The 21282-nt window shown below is 41.4% G+C and overlaps 1 protein-coding gene across 10 annotated transcripts in view; it reads left to right on the forward strand.

The window, feature by feature from the left end:
* RIMBP2 (RIMS binding protein 2) overlaps window positions 1–10280 on the forward strand; it is a 325711-nt gene extending 315431 nt beyond the window's left edge. For 7 of the 10 annotated variants that reach the window (XM_061384505.1, XM_061384503.1, XM_061384507.1 and 4 more), the window contains 2 exons: window positions 6607–6741; window positions 8860–10280. In XM_061384505.1, the coding sequence (XP_061240489.1) occupies window positions 6607–6741; window positions 8860–9048 (324 nt within the window). In that variant the 3' untranslated portion in view covers window positions 9049–10280. Of the gene's footprint in view, window positions 1–6606; window positions 6742–7239 lie in introns of all 10 variants that reach the window. The other 3 variants (XM_061384508.1, XM_061384509.1, XM_061384513.1) reach the window with 1 other exon arrangement.
* Window positions 10281–21282: the final 11002 nt, after the last annotated feature.

Below are 21282 nucleotides of genomic sequence, written 5' to 3' on the forward strand. Positions count from 1 at the left end.
CTAATGTCCCCATGCCACTTACTAAGTAATCCATCCTTTCCTACTGTTTAAAAATCCCACCCTTCTTCTGTGTACTACACGCCTAGTATACAGAATGTGTAGTACACTCCCAGGTACACAGGACCAGACTGCATCCATATCTCAGCTACTCGATTCTCTCAATTACTGTGCTTTTATAATTCATTTTCATATTTGGGAGGGATCTCTTCACTAGGATCCCACCCCACAACGAAGCCATAGTACTTTATTTAGAGGTGCATTTAGTTTTTAGAGGAAACTGGGGAGTTTTTAGATGACATGACATTGTCTTTCAACTCTAACATAGGTGTGTCTGACTTTTTCTAAGTTTTTCCTTTCATCTGTTCATGAATTTATTCTTACACATCCTTATATATCTTTTAAAGTTCATTCTTATGTTCTTGCTATTATGATTTTTCTGGTATATATTTTACTGGTTGCCGGGGTCCAGCCCCGGTGGATCCAGGGAATTCAAAGCGGGGACGGCGCCGGCGAGGATCAGGAAACAACTGCTTAATTAAACGTTAATTAAGGATATAAAGAGTAATAGAATAAGGATAGCTCAGTGAGGAAATTCAGTGGAGAAAAGACGCTGAAATAAGGATAGCTCAGTGAGGAAATTCAGTGCAGAAAAGACGCTGAATAATTCAGCCAGAAGGTGAGAGAAAGAACGACATGGGGAGACCAAGTTTCGGTGAACAAGGCCCGCACTTTATTTTCCAAAGTAGTTTTTATACCTTAAGTTATCCATAGAGGATAATGGGGGAAGGGGTAGAGTCATGCAGCAAGCCAGGCTTTCTTCCTGCAAACTTATCATATGCAAAAGTTTAGGTGATTTGCATCATCTTCTGGCCCGGAGGCCTGTTAACATTTTAAGACCCTTTCTTCAGAAAACTTATTTTTCTCTAAAGGTGATTAGTCAAGCACCACCCTCCAAAAGCATTAGATAAAGTTGCATTCCTACAGGGCAAAGATGTGGTGGGCCATAACAAGACAAAGAATTAACTCAAGGGTCCAAGGTTACAAACATTACTACTTACACCAGTTATATCAATCAATACACTGCCAGGGACACAGTAGGTAAGGGATATGGAAACTTAGCAGCAAACATTGGCCCAACAAGTGAAAAACCCTTCACCAATACAATTTCTAATCAATCTTTTAACTGCTCAAAAGAATCTGTATTTAGACAGTTTAGAACATCTCATGCCTCTCGCAGTTGGGAGGCTCTGAACAATCCCATATGGCTGGAAAAACCTATTCAGGCAGGCTAGAGGACTTCCAAAGGAGTTTGTAGGTTGAAACACTATCACACCCAGGAACTTTATTAACTGGAGCTGTAAGTTAACTCTTTTTTCAGAGAGAGGTAGTGGGGGACAGCCCCCTGTAAAGCCAGAGGTGTAGGTGAGAGCACAAAGCAGAAAGTAGGCAGACTCTGGTTTTGGGGGTAGATGCTCGAGAATTTCCAGGGGAACTCCTGAGGCTTGATCCCGCCTTTGCGTATGCCGAGCCTCCTTCCTCATGACCTTTGCCAGGGGCGGAGCTCCTGCTCCCGGCAACTGATTATTTAGAAAATATCTTGGAAATGTGTGTATCCATATGTATGTGTGTATGTATCTGTTTTGTGTATATGTATGCAACACACATGAATGTGTGTGCATGTGTATGTATATGGGCATGTGTGTGTGTTTGCGTGTGTGTGTGTGTGTGCATTTTATGTGCATGTACATGTGTGCTCGCTGTGCCTATTTATCTGCATGTTTATGCTCCCCTACAAATCTTTCTTCTGGATGCATTATTTCCATTGTCATCAGTTGGTTCTCTTGGGTTCCCAGAGTCAAGACATTTTGTCTTTTCTTCAATATCAGTCATCTCTTCTTACTGTCTTACTGCATCATTTAGAACAATTATGAATAGTGAGGATAGGGGATCCTTAACATTATGTATTTTAGTAGGAATATCACTAATCTTTACACTGTTATGTGTTAAGCTAGACTATCAATAGAGAGATGGTCTTTATACTGTTAAGTATCTTGTTTCCATTTGCTAAGCTTATTTTTTTTCTCAGTAAGTTATTGACCATGGTATACCACTATTTTTTACAACTATTTTTAAAGAGCTGTATTTGATTTGCTAACATTTTATTCAGAATTATATTTATGTTCCAGAAATTATATTGGAATATAATTTTTGGAATATCTCTTACATGGCTTTTGATATCAGGATTATGCTAGAATTGTGAATGAACTGGTAAGCTTCCAGTATTTTTCATGATCTGGACAGCTAAAATGACATAGTTAGGTCTTATAATTATGTGAAGATTATGTCTAAAAGGTCTTTTAGGTTCATTATCTTTTTAGGATGCGGTTGTACAAAAGTTTTCATTTGCTTAAATGATTATATTCTTATTGAGTCAATTTTTTTAGAATCTATGTACATTTAGAAGGCCAGACCTTTCATTTAGATTTTCAAGCATCTAGACAAAACTGGACATAGTATTATCTGGTTATTTAAAAATATTTTTCTACTATGAGCTGCATGTTTCCATTGCTGTGTTATGTTTTATCTCTTTGTTTTCTTGGCTTAGCCTACCTAAATTTTGCATGATAGTAGGAATCAGATCTAAATTGATATGAAATGTACACTTTTTATATCTCCACCAAATGGCTTTACTGTTATTTTGTTGGTCTGATTTGCTGAGTAGACTGCCCAGTCCACTTATTCTCAATTACTTCTTATTTGATAAATGAGAATTGGGGATATCTAACTTGATACCAATAATCTCAAGCTTCACCAAACTTGTGTTGTCTGACATTGCATGCAATCTTGAAAGCTCTCATAAGAGCTAACTTTTTCTGGGATATACTCCTGTGATCTCTTCCCAGTCTCTCCTCAGTTCCAAACATCCCATAATGAACAGAGAGTAGACGGAGGGACCTCTATTGTCCACCTGGGCCTTCCCCTCCACAATCCATAGCATCCAGAGTGAAGTCAATCACTTGAGATTTCCAGCACCCCATAATGCTTCCGCCCTTACTTAGCCTGTGTTAACCAGATGCTTGCATGGTGCAGTGTTTCTACACCCAGACTCTTAAGTCATGTACTGTGATAGGTCAGAAGGAAACTGGCTGCACAGTAGCAGTCTAAAAGCATTAAAGCCAGCAAAGAAGCAGAACTATGCAAGCATGACTGGGCATCGTGCTGACCGTGCATGAAGAAAATGTGGCAGTTGTAATGTTTACTGCCATTTAGCCTAACATAATCCAATTCTGTTTGAATGTAAGGTCTTGACACGGTTTGTATTTGGCCTCAAACATGGAAATGAGGCTCAAAGAGGACCAGAGATCTGAGTGTGAAGGATTTGCAAGAGGGAGAAATGTCAGGTTTCTCTTAGAGAAAGTTGTAGTCAAGGGTTTTGCAGATGGACTGTTGAAAGGAGGTGGGAGTCCCAGGGGGCTTGGTGACATGTCACCACAAGTCCAGGGTACAAGCTATGGAATGACCGAGGTGAGGAACAAGGGCTTGAACTGAGATGGTAACTGAGGCAGACAGATACCGAGGGCTCAGATGGTTAGTTGGGACATCTTCCAGGAAGATCTCAAGGTTCTGCCTTAGCTGATGGGTGCCCTGGGTAAAACAGGAGTAAGGACATGGTTGAGAGGAAAACACGAAATACTGAGCTTGAGGCTACAGAGCCTCTCCAAGACAGAGGAGTACTCACGCCCCTGGAATATTCTAGTGATCACATCTGACAGTGGTGTCACGCACACTTCTGACACGTGATTTAACAGACCTGTATGAGGGAGGCTCAGGAGAAAAGAGAGGAAACACTGTAGAGACAGTACCCCCACACTCCATTCAGTGAGCCTAGGGCAGGGTTCAGCCCGGAAGCCTGAACAGGCAGGAGGGTATAGGTCTCTGGTCACACAGGTGCCTGCTGTGATGTGAGCACGGTACTGATGGGGATTTGTGTGTAAAGCTGTATTCTCACAGAACGTAGTCCCCAATTATGAGCCAACTACTCCATCTGGTGCTCACCCAAAGAAGGTCATTTTCTGATGCTGGAGGAAAAAAAAAAAGCTGGCTGTTAAAGAGTTACTGGGAGGTCTGGACTGTATAGAGATTCCAGTGTCTGTGTATCGACGTTGTCTGCAACCTTTGACGTGGAAGAAATCATCAGGGACACGTGCACAATAAAAGATAAAGGTGTCCTAGAAAGTCTCTAAGTAACAGCAACAGAGAAAAGTAAGCTAACAGGAGAGCCTGAGGAAGAAGGGTTGAAGCTGAACAGAACAGGAGAGTGGAATCTTCAAGGTCAAAGCAGGAGGCAGGTGATGGCTGAACTGGGCAGGTGGATTTGGGGCTCAGGAGGGATTACTGCATAGGAAAACATGGGCGGTACCTGGACCTGCCTCTTTTTAAAAACTTCATTTTAATTGTGATAAAACACAATTCAACCTTAATCACTCATTAGTGTGTAGTTCACTGGTGGTAAGTACACTCATATTGTTGCACAACCACCACAACCATCCCCCTCTAGAACTCTTTTCATCTTGCAAAGTTAACACTGTCCCCAGCACCCACCATTCTCCTATGACTCTGACTACTCTAGGAACCTCGTGTAAGTGGAATCATTCAGTGTTCTTCTTTTGACCATTCGCCTAGCATGCTATCCTCAAGGTTCATCACCGTCGTAGCATAGCTCAGATTTTCCTTCCTTTCCGAAGGCTGAATCATACTGCATTGAGCCACACATCGTTTATCCATTCATCCACCGATGCAGTTAGGGTGACTCCATCTTCTGGCTGTTGTGAAGAGTGCTGTGAATACAGGCATACCAGAACCTCTTCAAGACTCTGCTTTTAATTCAAGTAAATACCCAGAAGTGGAATTGTTGGATCATATAGTAATTTTAATTTTTTGAGGAGCCAGCATACTGTTTTTTCCACAGTGGCTGTACTGTTTTACAGTCCCACCGATAGCATGCAAGTGTCCAATTTCTCTGTATCTACACCAGTATTGCCATCCTAACGCTGTTTTGATTTTTGTTTCCCTAATAAATAGTGATGCTGAGCATCTTTTATGTGCTTGTTAACCCTTTGTATGTCTTTTTGTGAGAAATATCTATTCAGGTTCTTTGCCCACTTTTTAACTGGATGAATTATTTTGTAAAGCTGTAGAATTTTTTCATATATCCTTTATAACTCGTATTAGATAATAACTTGCAAGTATTTTCTCCCATCGTGTAGGTTTGTTTTACAGTCTGTTGGTCATGTCCTTGGATGCATAGTTTTTAATTTTGATGTTGTGAGCTGTCACTTTCAAATTGTCATTTCCTAGACCTACTGAACAAAGAAACAGACTCCCATGTTATCTGGGGCCAGCTTTGAACTTGGTTTTGGGTTCTGTGGGGCAGTTGGCACTGGGGGGGATTGACATGTGGACTGTGAACCTCTCGATACATCCGGTGAGCAGCTGGTCTAGGTTACATGCTATATTGCTGATCCTGCTGACAGCACCAGTTGTCTCGCTGTTCACACCGTCTGCACTGTTCCATGAACCCATGGTAGACAAGGTGTGAGTGTTAAAGCTGGAAGGAGACCTGAGGAGCCATAGGAACTGCAGACACGTTTATTCTCTCCTGGCTGACGCAGCAGCCATAGCATAACCGAAGACAACACAACCTCTCTGCTGGCTGATGGAGCAGCCACAACGGTATTCTCTCCTGGCTGACATAGCAGCCGTAGCAGTAGACACGCTGCATTCTCTCCTCTCATGGCCGACACAGCCATGACGCACCAGTAACGTGCCTGCTTTCTTTAGGTGGCGCTCATACAGGCGTACTGCACAAAGTAGCCCTTGACCAAGCGAGTACCTCATGACACCCGTGCGCAGTGCTACAAATGATCTCAGCTGTTACATCGTCACTGTTTACACTATGTGGAGCAGGAGAGCCTGAACCCACCATCTTGGCTAATTTACTCTCTCCCCACACATGCATAGGCATGTTACTGAGTAGAAAGGTATCAACTGAAGCAGTCGCCTCTAAGGAGGTATCGACAGTTTCATCTTCCTCTATTGTGTGGATCCTTACAGTGAGACTGTAGTAAAGCATAGGATGAACTGGTCTGTCCCTTCAATCCTGCCTCTGCCCCCACACCCCCAGCTCCCCTCTCTCAATGTGCCTGAGCAATGGTATTTTTTACAAGTTTCCTAGGAATTCAGAGGTCAGCCAGGGCTGAGAACTATGAAGTGAGATGCTCTCAAAGAGTGTTTCTAAGCGTGGCTGATCCTAAGACTCACCCAGGCCTCTTGGCTGGAACAGATTCTTCGGCTCCACCGTAGACCAAAATGAGACTTGGGGTGGGGAGGGAGAAGGAGGGAGATGGGCGTGACCCTGTACTTCAAGCACATGGCCAAGGTCATTCTTGTGACCAGGGGAGTTAGGAAACGCTGGCGTCCCTAGCTCTACCACTTTTGAACCATGATAAACTCACTACTCTGAGCTATATTCCTTTAGTGAAAGCAAGAAGTGGGTTTCTGGGAACAAGGGTCAGTCATTCTTCTTTCTCATCTCTGTGTTTCTAGGGGGAGCTTAATGGGCAGAAAGGGCTTGTACCTTCCAACTTCCTAGAAGAAGTGCCTGATGATGTAGAAGTCTACCTTTCCGACGCGCCGTCCCACTACTCACAGGACATGCCAATGCGCTCCAAGACGAAAAGGGTAAGCACAAGCACTCAGCATGTTTCACCCCCTCCCGCTCTGCCGTAGATGGTCCAGTACAGCCTGTGCGTTGCTCTCTTTATACCTTAGGCCGAAAAGCATAGACCCTGAGTTTTTTCTCTGCCCTTCCATGGGGATTGTGCCCCAAAATTCTAACCACATTTATTTGTTCCACAAAAATGACCCTTTCGATCTAATCAGCCTGCTCTACTCACAAAGGAGCTTCCCATCCTGCATCCCAGGAGCACATCTCAGTTTGATCAAGAGTGAGGAGGGGATGGCTAGTCCATAGATTCAGTGGGCAGTAATGATTGTTTGCCCTGTTAGGACTTAACAGATCCTCTGAACAAAGGTCAGAGAACTTCTCAACCATATATAACTATTAGATTACATTCATGTTTAGTGTCTCATTTTTATTTTATTTCATCACTGCGAGTTTTTATATATTATATTTTTATATATATATTTTTATTTCTTTGCTCATCTGCTTGGAAACAGAAGAAGAGTGTTCATTTCACACCTTAATCAGGCAATGTAGCCTTCACGTAAGTGAGCAACTGAAGATACCTATAAAGATACCAACTTAAGCTACCTTAACTGGACCAATGCGGTAGACTTAAGGCTTCACTGTGGGGTTAAAAAAAAAAAGAAATATGTCTCAAAAACCCATTGGACCTAAAGTATTACTTGGTCTCAGTTGTAAAGCAACTGAATTTGCAGTGAAATAAATCATCTTTAATAATTATTTCCTATGATTTACATTGAGAATATTTGAAAGGCCAACATTGGGAACATATTTCTTAACAGGCTAATTGTTTGTTTACACAGTGTTCCAATGTCTACTCATAATTAAAGCTGCATATTGCATTGTTAGCCACTCTTGGAAAAAGCACAACCTAATAAATGTTTACTATGGAAATTTTACTTAAAAAAAAAATGCAACTCGAGATCGAGCAGATGAGTAGTGACCAAGAGGTGATCTAGAGTTGGCACTGAACACTTCCCATGCTGGCTTGAGCAGCAGACGGCTTTTTCTTAAGTGACCACCCCTCTACCTTACAGGAGAGCTGGTGCTTCTCCTCAAAGCACAAGTGAGTGTCCTGAACACAAAAGCGTTTGGTGGAAGACTGCTCTGTTGGTATACCAATGCAATACTAAGTTTAATGAAACATGCAGCTCAAACGATTGCATTAGATGGAATAGATGGTATCTTCAGGTGTACTTTGGGATGCTTTACTAGGTGTTTTCCATTAGAATTAGACCTTGATTTTAAATCCAAGTAAGCTTGAAGCCCCTTGGCTCATATCATTTGCCTGTTGAATAATGAACACTCATGTTAGAGAGAGGTCTGCTCTGGTGAGGTAAGGGAGTAAGAGGAGTTCAGGCATGCCCAGGGCAGAAACGTGGGTGAGGCCAGTTGTCATGCCTCCCATGCTGTTCTGCTCTTGCAAAGCAGCATTAAGCACTGAAGTGTACAGTCCTACCATGTGCTCTATATTGACAAAAAGACATCTTTAATATCTTGGAAATAAGCATACAAGAAGGGCCTTTAAGCTTTCTTTGATTGTAATTAAGGTTCATTTTAGTTTTTTTTTTCTTTCAACCGGTGTGCCATCTCCAGTGTTTCTACAGTATACTAACTAACCCAGGAGTGCACTCAACAATGTCAGGGTTTTATATACCCAAGTAGTTTTCATATACAACAAAACTTTCTTTAAGAACTTTTGTGTTTAAGATTACTTTTGTGTTTAAGATGGGTACTTGGCCAATACTACTCTCAACCTAATTCAAAATAACTCTTTTTTTTTCCTGCTCTTGGTCTTAGTTTACAAAGTAAATTATTACCTAGCTTTGTTTTGCCAAAGCAATGGCCACCCCCTCCCCGGAGACAAAGAAACTGAAAACCCAACATTGATGGCTAGACCCCCTGTAAGAGATATGCCCTGGGAGAGGTGTGAGCCTCTCAGAGCATACTTTAACCCTTGAAAGAAGAAACGATCCACCCTTACCTTTCCTGGTGGGAAGCGGGGCAGTGTGGTGTTTCTGATGTTACCGAGTGAGCGGATGGATGTTGTTGGCGCTCGCGCACTCAATAAACTGTAACAATGTACCTACTAGGTTCCTCCTGAGGGTTCAGGTACAGCAAGGAGAGCGCCATCCCCCACAGTACATCTCCATTCGGGGTCACCTACGTCATCTATGGGTACTGGTAGTCCTGGGAGAGGCAGGGAAATGTCCTCGAAAAAGAAAAAGGGGCTGCTTTCCAAAGGCAAGAAACTGCTGAAAAAGCTGGGTGCAGTGAAATGATTCATGTGCTTCCGGACAACTTCCAAATCTATGTAATTTTCTTTAATTCCAAACTAGGGCTTTCATGACTCAAGTACTTCCTAAAAAAACAATCTTCTCCCCTGACACCAGTAGAGAAATGCTCTTTGCACTACCATCCACTTTAAGCCCAGCGCCAGGACAAAGAGCTGCTGGTGCTCCCACCCGCCTCCGCCCACCGCTCTTATTAGTGCCCGGGCTCTGGCGGGAGCTGGGCTGTCTCGTGAACATGCAGGGAGCCAGTAGCTCTTTGTAGCTCACTCCCTACCTGGGATTCCAGTCTTTGTGCATTTGTCATCTGCCCTTAAAGGAATGATTTCAACCTCTCTCCCTTTTCAAAATGCTTGCCTCATAATGCATAACTCTCACTTTAACTCTGGTCTTGAAATTCCTAGTTTAATCGCCTTGATGTTCTGCCTTATAAATGCACAATGATTTGTACTGTCTAATAAAAACTACAGTGTACACTTTGTATGTGTTGTGCATTCAGTGCTCTCATCCTCACAGACACAGTGGTTTGAAACCAAGTTGTGCAGGCTGTGCAATTTAAGATCCTGGCTTTTCAGCTTTTAAAGCAAGCCAGGCAACACACAGAAAATGTTTACTTATTCAAATCATTCAAAAAAGAGGAGAGGAGATAGCTTTGGTAAAGTACCACACTTCTCCAACCTGCCAGAAACCTGGTAATATTCACTGCTTTCAGTGTTACATTTTGTGGCATATGGATTTACGTTACTTTCATTATTTGTCAAGATGCCATACACAGTCAACAATGAGCAGCACACACGTAAAGCAATCCACATAATGCATAAGCCACACCAGAAACATCCTAAATTTAAGTCTCTTCAAAATTATTCCATACCAATCTTCACCATTGGCACTTGAACAAAAACAGATTTACAAAGTTGTTGGCAGATGTATTTGATGGTTACTATTTTGTAATTCTTGTCCACTTGTAAATTGTTTTTACTCTTTATACATACTTTTCAGACTGCCTTTCTTTTGTAATTTATGGAAGGTTTATAAATGAATGACAAAGCTTTCCCCATTGTGTCTTCAAAAACTATATTGTAAATTGTAATATAATAGTATGTGGTAGATTTATTCAAAGGAAATTACTCTATGTGTGGTTAAGTTCTGCGTGGGTGTGTGCATGTGTACAGCTAGTGTAAAATATTTTATAGAAATAAAATTTGTTATTTTATACAATGCCATTTATTCTGTATCTTTGTTTTAAATGCTTTTTAAAATAATAGCAGCATAACTGAATTCTTTTCTCCTGTATGTACAAGAAAAACTCTATAACATTACCTCTTGGGCACTACTTTTTTTCTAAAGTAATTCTGACCTACGTGTGGGGAGTCGTTTACAAAATGCTGTCACCCTAGCATTATTGGTGACAGTCCACTCAGTGACAAACAAAATGCAATCAGTGCTGAGACATACTCTCGTGAAATACGAGCAGCAAAGACGTGGAGAGTGAGTTCAAACCATATTCATAACATCTCCCTTTGGCAACTCTAGAATTCAGATGATCTGAATAAAGAGCTACACCAACTAAACACAATAAAATACTACTTTTCAAAGCATTTTCCTAAAAACCTTATTTTAAAATCCTCCAAATAATAGGATTTATTCTCACTAACAACATGGAAGAGAAAATATAATTCAAATTCATAACTTTATGAAATTATGTATGAATATGTAAAATTATAACTTATCATAATGCCATTCACATCAAATTATGTTTTCACCTACTGCATTAACAGAAAAGGTTATGTTGCACTAATTGATGACAGAGAAATACTGAATGATCTTGCTTACACGTGGAACCTAAGACAGTTAAACACTTAAAAGCAGAAGGTAGGATGGTAGCTGCCAGGGGCTGAGAGTGGGGGAAATGAGAAGATGTTGGTCAAAGATATGATGTTTCTGGAGATCTAATGTTTAAAGACAAGCTAAAATGCCAGATTAAATGGAGTGTCTTAAAAAATTTTCCAGTGTAAGAAATACCAGTATAAGAAATTAAAGTCTATACAAAGTGTGAATGTCTTTAATGCAACTATTCACTTAAAAATGGTTGAAATGGTAAACTTTGTTATAAATATTTTACCATAATAAACAGAAATCGATAACAATTTCTAAAAAAAAAAAAAGGTAGAAGTAGAGCCAGGATTAAATCTTTTGACCACATTTACAAATTTCCTAAAATATGGAAATGTAGGCAAACCCAAAGTGATCCTGAGCTGGACTCAGCTTTGATGAATGCTACCAAACATTTAAGGAATACACAAGGCAAACTGTATACAACTTCTCCCAGAAAAGGAAGAAGAAAGAAAAATGCCCACACTCACAAGGCCAGCATTATCCTGCTACCAAAATTAGACAGACACTGTAATAAAACTACAGACCAATAGCATCATGAATATAAATTTAAAAAATTCCTTAACAAAATATTAGCAGATTGAATCCAACAATATATAAAATGATGATACTTTGGTTCATCTTTTTATGATGAACCACATCAACTGTGGTTCATCCCAGGAATGAAGGTTGGTTGCACATGCTGAAGAAAAATCTATGTGTTTCACTGTATTAACAGAACAAAAGAGAAAAGCTACTTAGTCATTGCAATAGATGTGAGGAAAGCACTGGAAGAAATCAACACCCGTTCAGGAAACTAGGGAAAGAAAGGAATTTACCTTAGCTTGATCAAGTTAACAGCCAACATATGTAATGGTGAAAGACTGACCACTCCCCCTTTCTGTCAAAAACAACACAAGGATATCTGTTTAACTACACTGACTACAACCCTGCACTGGAGCTTCTAGCCAGAACAATAAGGAAAGAAAAGGAAAAGAAAGTTACATGCTTTTAAAAGAAAGAGGTAAAACAGTCTCTATTTGCAGATGACATGATTGTTCATGCAGAAAATGTTAAGGGATCTACAAAAGGCTGTGAGTACTAATAAAGCGAATCTGGCAAGATGACAGGGTACAAGGTCAACATACAAAAATCAATTGTATTTTTGTAAGAGAAGAGGGCAGCAGAGGATGAAACGGTTAGTATCACTGACTCAATGGACATGACCCTGAGCAAACTCTGGGAGATAGTGCAGGACAGGGAAGCCCGGCATGCTGCAGTCCATGGTGTTCCAAAGAATCAGACATGACTTAGCAACTAAACAACAATAAGCTGCATATTTCCTATGAATTTCCCCAACAGGGACCAATTAGACAGAAATTAAAATATAGATATGTGAAATAAAATAATAGAATTAGTTGTTTAGCACCACAACATGGAATTTTTAGGGACAAATTTAACAAAATACACACAAGACTTGGCTTTCCAGGTGGTGCTAGTGGTAAAGATCCTTCCTGCCAATGCAGGGGACATAAGAGACACGGGTTCGCTCCCTGGGTTAGAAAGAGCCCCTGGAGGAGGGCATGGCAACCCACTCCACATTCTAGCCTGGAAAATCCCCTGGACAGAGGAGCCTGGTGGGCCCCAGCCCATAGAATGGCAAGAAGTCAGACGTGACTGAAACGACAGCACAGCACACAAACAAGACTTGTATACTAAAACTGTGAAACATTGCTGAGAGACTACGAAAAAACTCCTAAACACAGATATATGTTTATGGTTTCGAAGATTCAGTATTGTTAAACTGCCAATTTCTCTCTAAGTAGATCTACTGATTCTGTGAAATACTGGTCAAGGTTCCAGCAGGCTTATTCTAGAAACTGATACACTGATTAAAAAGTTATGCAGAAATGCAAATGACCGAGGATAGTCAAAACCATTTTGAAAAAGACGAACAAAGTTAAAAGGGTGACACTGCCTAATTTTGAGACTTATTATAAAGCTAGAGCACCGAAGAACTGATGCTTTTGAACTGTGGTGTTGGAGAAGACTCTTGAGAGTCCCTTGGACTGCAAGGAGATCCAACCAGTCCATTCTAAAGGAGATCAGTCCTGGGTGTTCTTTGGAAGGACTAATGCTAAAGCTGAAATGCCAATACTTTGGCCACCTCATGTGAAGAGTTGACTCATTGGAAAAGACCCTGATGCTGGGAGGGATTGGGGGCAGGAGGGGAAGGGGACGACAGAGGATGAGATGGCTGGATGGCATCACCGACTCGATTGAGGTGAGTTCGAGTGAACTCTGGGAGTTGGTGATAGACAGGGAGGCCTGGCGTGCTGCAATTCATGGGGTCGCAAAGAGTCAGACACAACTAACTGAAGTGAACAGTAATCAAGACAGTGCTGTTTTGTGTAAAATATAGACATATACGTCAATGGAACACATAAATGCATAATATATAGTAAGTTCATTTTTAACAAAGGTGCCAGGACAATTTAATGGGGGAAATACGGTCTCTTCCAGAAAATTCTGCAGAAAGAAGGGGGATTAATAGGGGAGAAAAGTGACCCTTATCTTACATGATACAAAAAAATTTAACTCAAAATATAGAATTAAATGAAAAAGTTAAAACTATAAAACTTCTAGAAGAAAACACAATAGAAATTTGGTTGGGAAGATATACAGGACACAATTAGCACAAATTATAAGAGGAAAAAACCCCTGATAATTGGACTTCATCAAATTTAAAGACATCTTCTCTTTGACACTTAAGAAAGCAAAACAGAAAGCCAGAAACTGAGGGGAAACATTCATAGTGCACATATGAATATGACAAAAGATTTTTATCCAAAATATTTAAAGAAAATTTACAATTCAATAAGGCCAACCAATTAAAAAGATATATGCAAATTATTTGAACAGATACTTCATAGAAGCTGTAAGAATGGCTAATGTGCACACAAAAAAATGCTCAATATAAGAGCCAGGAAGGAAATGCAATTCATAATACAAATGAGGTACCATTACACACCCACCAGAATGAAAAGGCTGACATCATCACAAGTAGGTGAGGATGTGGAGCAACTGGAATTCTTATGCACTGGAGGGGAGAACAGAATAGGGTAAAATCATTTGCCAACTTATTATAAAATCAGACACTTGGCATGTAAATCCAGCAATTCTACTCCTATGTATTTACCCAAAATAAGTAAAAACTATTTCCACACAGAGGCTGAACAGAATTTTTTTTTAGAATTTAAAATAGCCCTAAATAAGAAACATCCAAAATATCCATCTGTCAATGGTGAATAGACAATGTGAAATATAATCATACAACGGAATACTGCTTAACAAACAAATCAATTAGGCAATAAAATGGATTAATTTTTGAAGCACTCTTAAGCAAAAGAAGCCAGATACAAAGGAGTACATACTATATGATTCCACTTACATGAAATTCTAGAGTAGGCAGACCATTGTTGCTTGGGGTCAAGGTAGGAAAGACGGTTTGCAAAGAAGCAAGAAGGAACTTTCTGTGGGAGGGAACAGACAGTTTTCTAACTTGACGGTGGCAGAGATACTGGAGAGTATAAATTTGTCAAAACTCAGCAAGTTGCACTCACGTGTAAATTACAATGAAGTTGATTTAAAACAATGGCATTAAATTAGATAAGAGGGAACAGGATTAGAGTGCCCAAAGAGTCTTGCGTTATCTAGAACAGAGGTATATATACTGCCCCATGCCTCAACCTCACAGGCCCCTGAGGTCAGATGGGAAGAAGCTGGCCTCTAATAGGGTGAAAACATGCAAATTCCTATATCAGGTGCCTTGTGGCAAACAACAACCCTTTATGGCCTGGCTGCTTCCTGGGCAGTGCAATCTCTGATCACTGGGGCCAGGATCCAAGTGCCTGCCTGTGCTAAGGCAACCCTGCCATACCACAGCTAAGGCCATATGGCCCCCCTCTAAAGGGTTCCTTCACGTCACACCTGGTCAACCCTTGCACTGGACTTAGGTCAGGTGGGTGGGGAGCGTGGGCAAGGATGAACTGGGCAGGGCCTCCTTTTCTAGGTACCCATGAAGAATGGCAGAACATCTGGTGCTGAGGTGTGGCCAGAGGCTGGGACTTAGGATCTAGGTTTCTAGGGAGCCTGGTTCATTGTTGCCCACATAGATGATTTCACTTTTCTGCCTTGTACAATTTTATTCCAGCTGTTGCTAAGATTTCTGAGTGTCCCTATGTCCAGGTCCCAAGCCAAGATAACTGGATGGGGGACTACCATTAGGAGTTTTCAAAGCCCTCTGATGACCAGAACATACAGCCTGGGCCGAGAACAACTGTAGAGAGGGGTCCTTTGACATTCACATGCATAAATACAGGGACTGGTTGACTGAGTTGACTTGTTTAGTCATTAAGTCATGTCTAACTCTTTTGTGATGCTATGGACTATAGCCTGCCAGGCTCCTCTGTCTGTGGGATTTCCCAGACAAGAATACTGGAGTGGGTTACCACTTCCTTCTCCAGGGGGTCTTCTGGACCTAGGGACTGAACCCATCTCCTGAATTGGCAGGCAGATTCTTTACCACTGAGGCACCACGGAAGCCTGAGTTAAGGTTTATATTAGTGATTTATCCTTTCAATAAATATTTGAGAACCTGCTATGTGTCAGACACTGATAAAGATGCTGGAGAGACCACAGTGGACAAGACAGTGATGACTGCCCTCTGGGATTCCAAGAATCGTTTGCACTGTAGTAGGGGAACAGAATTTAAAAAGCACAACAATAATATGCTACTGCTACCAGCAAAGCTGGAGAGAACAAGAAGGGTATGTCTCTAGGCTTGTGAGATGCAAAAAAATTTCGAAGGTGGTCCCTCTGCTGGTGACATCTTAGCTGACCTCAAGGAGCATGTGGAAATCTGGGTTTGGAGCACCGGCAAAGGCCCTCAGGCGGGATGAGGGCACCTGGGTGCGCTATGAAGAGCAAGCTAACACAATACCATGACCTGAGATAGTCGCTTGCAAGATTTGGGCAAATGTCTGACTTCATCACTTTGTTGCACAAAGACCAGTTTTGGAAGCTACTCTAGTAATTCAGAGATGGTGGTTGAAACAGAGGATAGGAACAGTGGCTTCAGTATTCATATTTTGAAGGCAGAGCCTATAGGATTTACTGAGGAACCCAAATTGTGACATGAGAAGACTCACGGAGGCGGCCAATGGTTTTGTTCTGAACCGTATGGAAAAATGGAATTCCAATTAACTGAACTGGAGCAGGTCTGAAGGAAATCACAGTTCAGTTCCAGGTATGTTAAATTATTCAACCAGAGGTTCTCAAAGTGTAGTCTGGGGACCCCTGTGGCTCCCTAAGACTCTATCAGGGTTCTTTGGCCAAAACTATTTTACTACCACTGTTACCAGAGCTGACAACAGATCCTTGCTCAAAACCCATCAACCCCTCCCTTGAACAGGAACTAACATCTCTCTTTAAGTCACAGGATCCAGAGACAAAGAAAAGAAGTGATATAAAGAGAAAAACAAAAAAACAGAACCAGCTGGAACCAAGATGTTAATGAATCTGACCTTCAACTGACCCCTAGAGTCTCATCTACAATGATTTTACTACATCAGCTACATGACAGCAGCCATGACTGGAAGTTGCAGACCAAAAAAGGACAGAAAAACGTGGCAACCTATTTGGGGGAAACCCCATCCCTTTCCCCAGAAGAACAATGCAAATGCCTCCCTACCATCAGCCTCGCTCCTCTCTGTGTTGTCTTTATTCTTTAAATCTCTCTTGCCAGGTGGGTGAAAATTTATCTGTGAACTTAAGTGCCCCCTTCTCAATTCTTTGGCCATTAAATAAAGCTTGTGCTGCACTGATCTCAGTGTCAATTTCATTTCTGGCTGTGTGAACCCTAATGCAAAAGAACTTTCCTGACACGGCAGTTGTCTCAGCTGGACTAGCACCAGAGCTGGGGTCAATAGAACCCAATTTTGGTAACACCAAGAGGTGATTTGCCTTTTTCATTCTTATTCTCTCATAAAGTATTTCACATAACTTCATGACATGATGACATTATTCTAACAGTTAATGGAATGTGGGTTTCCACACTGTTTTCAAAATATAGTTTCTAATGCACTATTATCAATAAATATAATCCATATAAAAACCCTACGGGTCCTCGGCGATTTAAGAGGGCAAGACAGTTCCAAGACCAAAGAATCTGAGAACCACTCTATCACTCACTTGGAGACAGTTGATCGTAGGAGACCAGGGCTGGAGATGTAAATCAGAAGCATTTTCACACAAATGAGTTAGCAAACTGAATGGGATTACCACGTGAATGAAGAGTAGAAAAAAAACTCTTTTCTTAATTCTCGGAGATCCTACTTTTAAGCCTGGAGGCACTGCAGCATTTTAAAGTCAGGGAGACCAGGAAGAACCAGCAAGAGACTGAGAAGGAACCAACAGAGTGTGGGATCCCAGAAGCCAGGCAGACAGTGTTTCAAGGAGAAGGGACATCAGTGTCAGATATGCCAGCAGGTTTGCTGATGAGGGCCAGGAATTAACCAATGAGCAACATGGAAATCATGGAGGATCTTGACAAGAGTACCAGGTTGAGAGAGGATGGGGAGGAAAGGCATGAAGGCAACAGCGGACTTTTGCTTTAAACGGGAAGACAGTAAAGAGCTACTGGGGACAGAGGGCCCAAGAGGGCTTCTTTGGGGGAGGAGAATGAAAAAATACCAGTTTTTCAGGCTTACAGGCATGAATAAGGAAAAGAAAAGTGATGCAGAACAAGATGTGACTCGAGAGCAGTGTACTTGAATAGGTATATTATGCACAAGTGGGTGGCTTTAGCTTCAGCTGAAGCAGAGAGCTCCCCAGTACTGAGATGCGGCTGGCTATAGGCTGTTGGGGTGATGTGAGGGTGTGTGAAGCTCTCATGACCACTCGAGTTTTCAGTGCACTAAAAACCAGGGTTATCTTTAGGGTGAGGGTTCACGTGGTGCTGGAGGTTGACACGAAAGGGAAAAAGTATGAAAGACATCTGAGATCCAGAAACAAAATGAGCTAGACTCGCAGGATATGGAGCGGCATTAAAATAATGGCGTCTGTCCCCAGCCATGTTCATCTGTATGAGAACGGGCAAGTAGACAAAAATCTGTATGAGAATGGGCAAGTACACAAATGGTTAGATTTAACTGGTCTTTTAACCAGGATTCAGAAGAAAGTACCATTGGAAAATGTGGGCAAGCCAGGGACTAAAATTGAGTTGTCTGAGCCCAGGGGATATTACAGGACAAGAGGGAGGAAGGAGTGGATATACCTGATGAAAAGACATTCAAAGTTGAGTGTGTTTGCAATGGGGAGGGATCTGAAATCTAAGACTGAGGGCTAAGAAACACCAACCCCACCTCTAGACTCAAGAGGTATGAGACACTGTTACTCAAAGGCAGTAGTGTCTGTCCTGGGGAAGGGCTAGGTGTGTGAAAGCAGAGAAATTTCTCAAGTGAGGGACTGCTGACACGTGACCATCAGTCCCAGAAGACACAACGAAAAGCTCTGAGTGTGCCTGGGAGAGTGTCAGAAAATCCAACTTAAGGAGCTCCTTTCGGAGAAGGCAATGGCAACCCACTCCAGTACTCCTGCCTGGAAAAATCCCATGGACGGAGGAGCCTGGTGGGCTGCAGTCCATGGGGTTGCGAAGAGTCAGATACGACTGAGCGACTTCCCTTTCACTTTTCACTTTCACGCTTTGGAGAAGGAAATGGCAACCCACTCCAGTGTTGTTGCCTGGAGAATCCCAGGGACGGGGAGCCTGGTGGGCTGCCGTCTGTGGGGTCGCTCAGAGTCGGACGTGACTGAAGTGACTTAGCAGCAGCAGCAAGGAGCTCCTTTAAGACTGGTAAAACCTCAGGGATGAGGTGCACGCCATTCATCCTAATGGTTCTTAGTCAGGTACCTGGGGAGGCCCTGACTGTGGAGTTGGGGGAAGGATGGGAGGTCTCACAGGCGGAGGTCTGGAGTTCCCACTGGACTTCTGATGGCAGGACAGGGTGCTGGGCAGGGAAATGTAAACCACAGCAGAAGCAATGCAGCCAAGAGCCATCTTACAGAGCACGTGGACTTACCACTGACTTGATAATTCGAAGAATTTGCAATTTCTCTATTTCTCACCTGACCTTTTAAATGGTTTAACTGGGTTGGAATGATGAATGCAAACAGGACTAAATCCAGCCCTTGAAATATTGTATCTGAATGACAGTATCACAGTCATAAATTAATTAAACCTTAAAAACATACAAATTTCTGAAACTGATGTTGAAAACAGACTGACCCATAGAGAACAGAGACAGCATTTACCAACAGAAATTTCAGAATACAGACAAGATTTCTATGAGCTCTAGGGAATACCATGTGAAACAGAACTTCAATCAGGGGCAAATTTTTGGAGTTGTGAGGGAAAAAACCCGTGGCAGAAAAAACTGGGCAGATTACCTGTGATAATGCACTTCTGAAGCACCCCCCAAAATGCTAGGTAACCAAAGGAACTACCATGTTTAATGGATCAGACAAGACACTTTTAAGTGCCTAAAGTGTCTTTAATGCTAAAGCTTTTAGTAGAACTCAGGTGTGCATGTTTCTCTTTTAAGGAAAAAACCTGGGTTTCAAAGTTTTGGGTTTCATCCTTTGGAAGTGCTGCAGTCAATTCCCTTATAGGTGCTTGGCTGTACTTGTCCCTCAAGGGACCAGAGCAAGTGCTACTTCCATCACAAGCCAACCTGCAGCTGAAAAAGCAGAGCAGACACCCAGCAGCATCCACTGTGTTCATTTGTCCATTCCGTCTCCTGGCTGTAGCACCCACATTTTCCTTAGGAACCATTCCTCTACCCACTTCTGTATGAACCTCATCTTATGTAACAACTCCAAGTCTATCAGGGTAGTGTGTTCAAGGGACTCAAGGATGTGCAACAGCCAGAGTTTTGCTACAACTACTGTGGAAGAGATGTTCCTCTCATTGCAGTGAGGCTGAGACACAGATCTAGACTTTGTGACCATCTTTGTAACCCCATCTGATTAGAACCAGAAAAAGCAGAGCAAGAGACAGATCCCTAATATCATTTCACCAACTAGGTTCTATACATACCTTCTCGCCTGGTATTTGCCAAAATCCCCAAACAATCTGAGATGCATCTAAAAGTCACCCAGTCTCCCCGCTACAAGTCCTGACTCCTAGGTCTTGTCTGGAACCCAGTAGCTTGTGCTTTTACAAAGGCCATGAGGTCATGTTTAACATTCCATTTGGGAACCACTGTGTAGGATGACTAGGAAAGCCAATCAATACTCTTTTTGGCTTAAACTGAGACTTTTTTGGTCTCTTGCAAAAAACAGTCTTTATGAGAAAGTGAAGGTCTTCTGAATACTGCAACTTTTCTGGAAATAACACATTTACTGATTTTTCATGGTTTTTAAAGATATTAAAAAGCTTTTTAACTTTAAAGGACAGTTTAAAACCTGCCAAGTATGAGACTTTAATGACTTAAGTTACTGATTAGTCATAAAAATCCATACGTAAAAAAATGCCTCAAATTAAGTCTTCTACACTTGTATAACTAGACTTCCTTATATTCCTTAATACTGTGACAACGTTTAGCAACTTTCATTGATTTTATTGTCTTTAGCATTCTTCTGAAACTTCGCAATCTCCTGTGTTTCTTCTAATGTTTAGAAACCAAATAGGTTAAGGAACCTTTGCTAATAGCCAAGAACAATGTTAACAACAGTTATTAGCTCAAAGAACTAAAAGGAAAATAAAATGGTTTTCATTCACAATATGTAAGGCTAAATCCAAAATGTAATTATTTGATAACAAGTACAAAAATGCTAAGACAAGCAACTTTACTGAATGGCATTAGTTTAAATCATGGTTCCTATGGCCTGTGTTTACACTCATTACACTTGTAACCAATGTTTAAAGGTGTTCTCATGGCATATAATTACTCATTAACTGCAAGCCTGCTCTTTGCAAAATTCCTATACATATATAGATGTGAATAATTACAATCATCAACTTCACAATACACAGACTTCTCTTAGTCTACATTTTCTTTCAAGTTATGGATTTCTGGTCTTACACTGTTAAGTTTAAGGTTGCAGCATTTCCTGACAGAGTTTTACTCTGAAACTGAGTTTTCAGTTTCAGATTCATTAAGTGAAACTAACTGAGCTTTAATAAATGGAATCATACCCTTTGAGTGTACTCTTCAGCAGTTTAAAAAATATAATATATGGAAAGAAAATGCATATGCTTTCAGAAAAATAAAAACTCCACTGTTATTCAAA

The sequence above is a fragment of the Bos javanicus genome, chromosome 17 (genome assembly GCF_032452875.1).
Source record: "Bos javanicus breed banteng chromosome 17, ARS-OSU_banteng_1.0, whole genome shotgun sequence".
In the NCBI taxonomy this organism is placed as follows: Eukaryota; Metazoa; Chordata; class Mammalia; order Artiodactyla; family Bovidae; genus Bos; species Bos javanicus.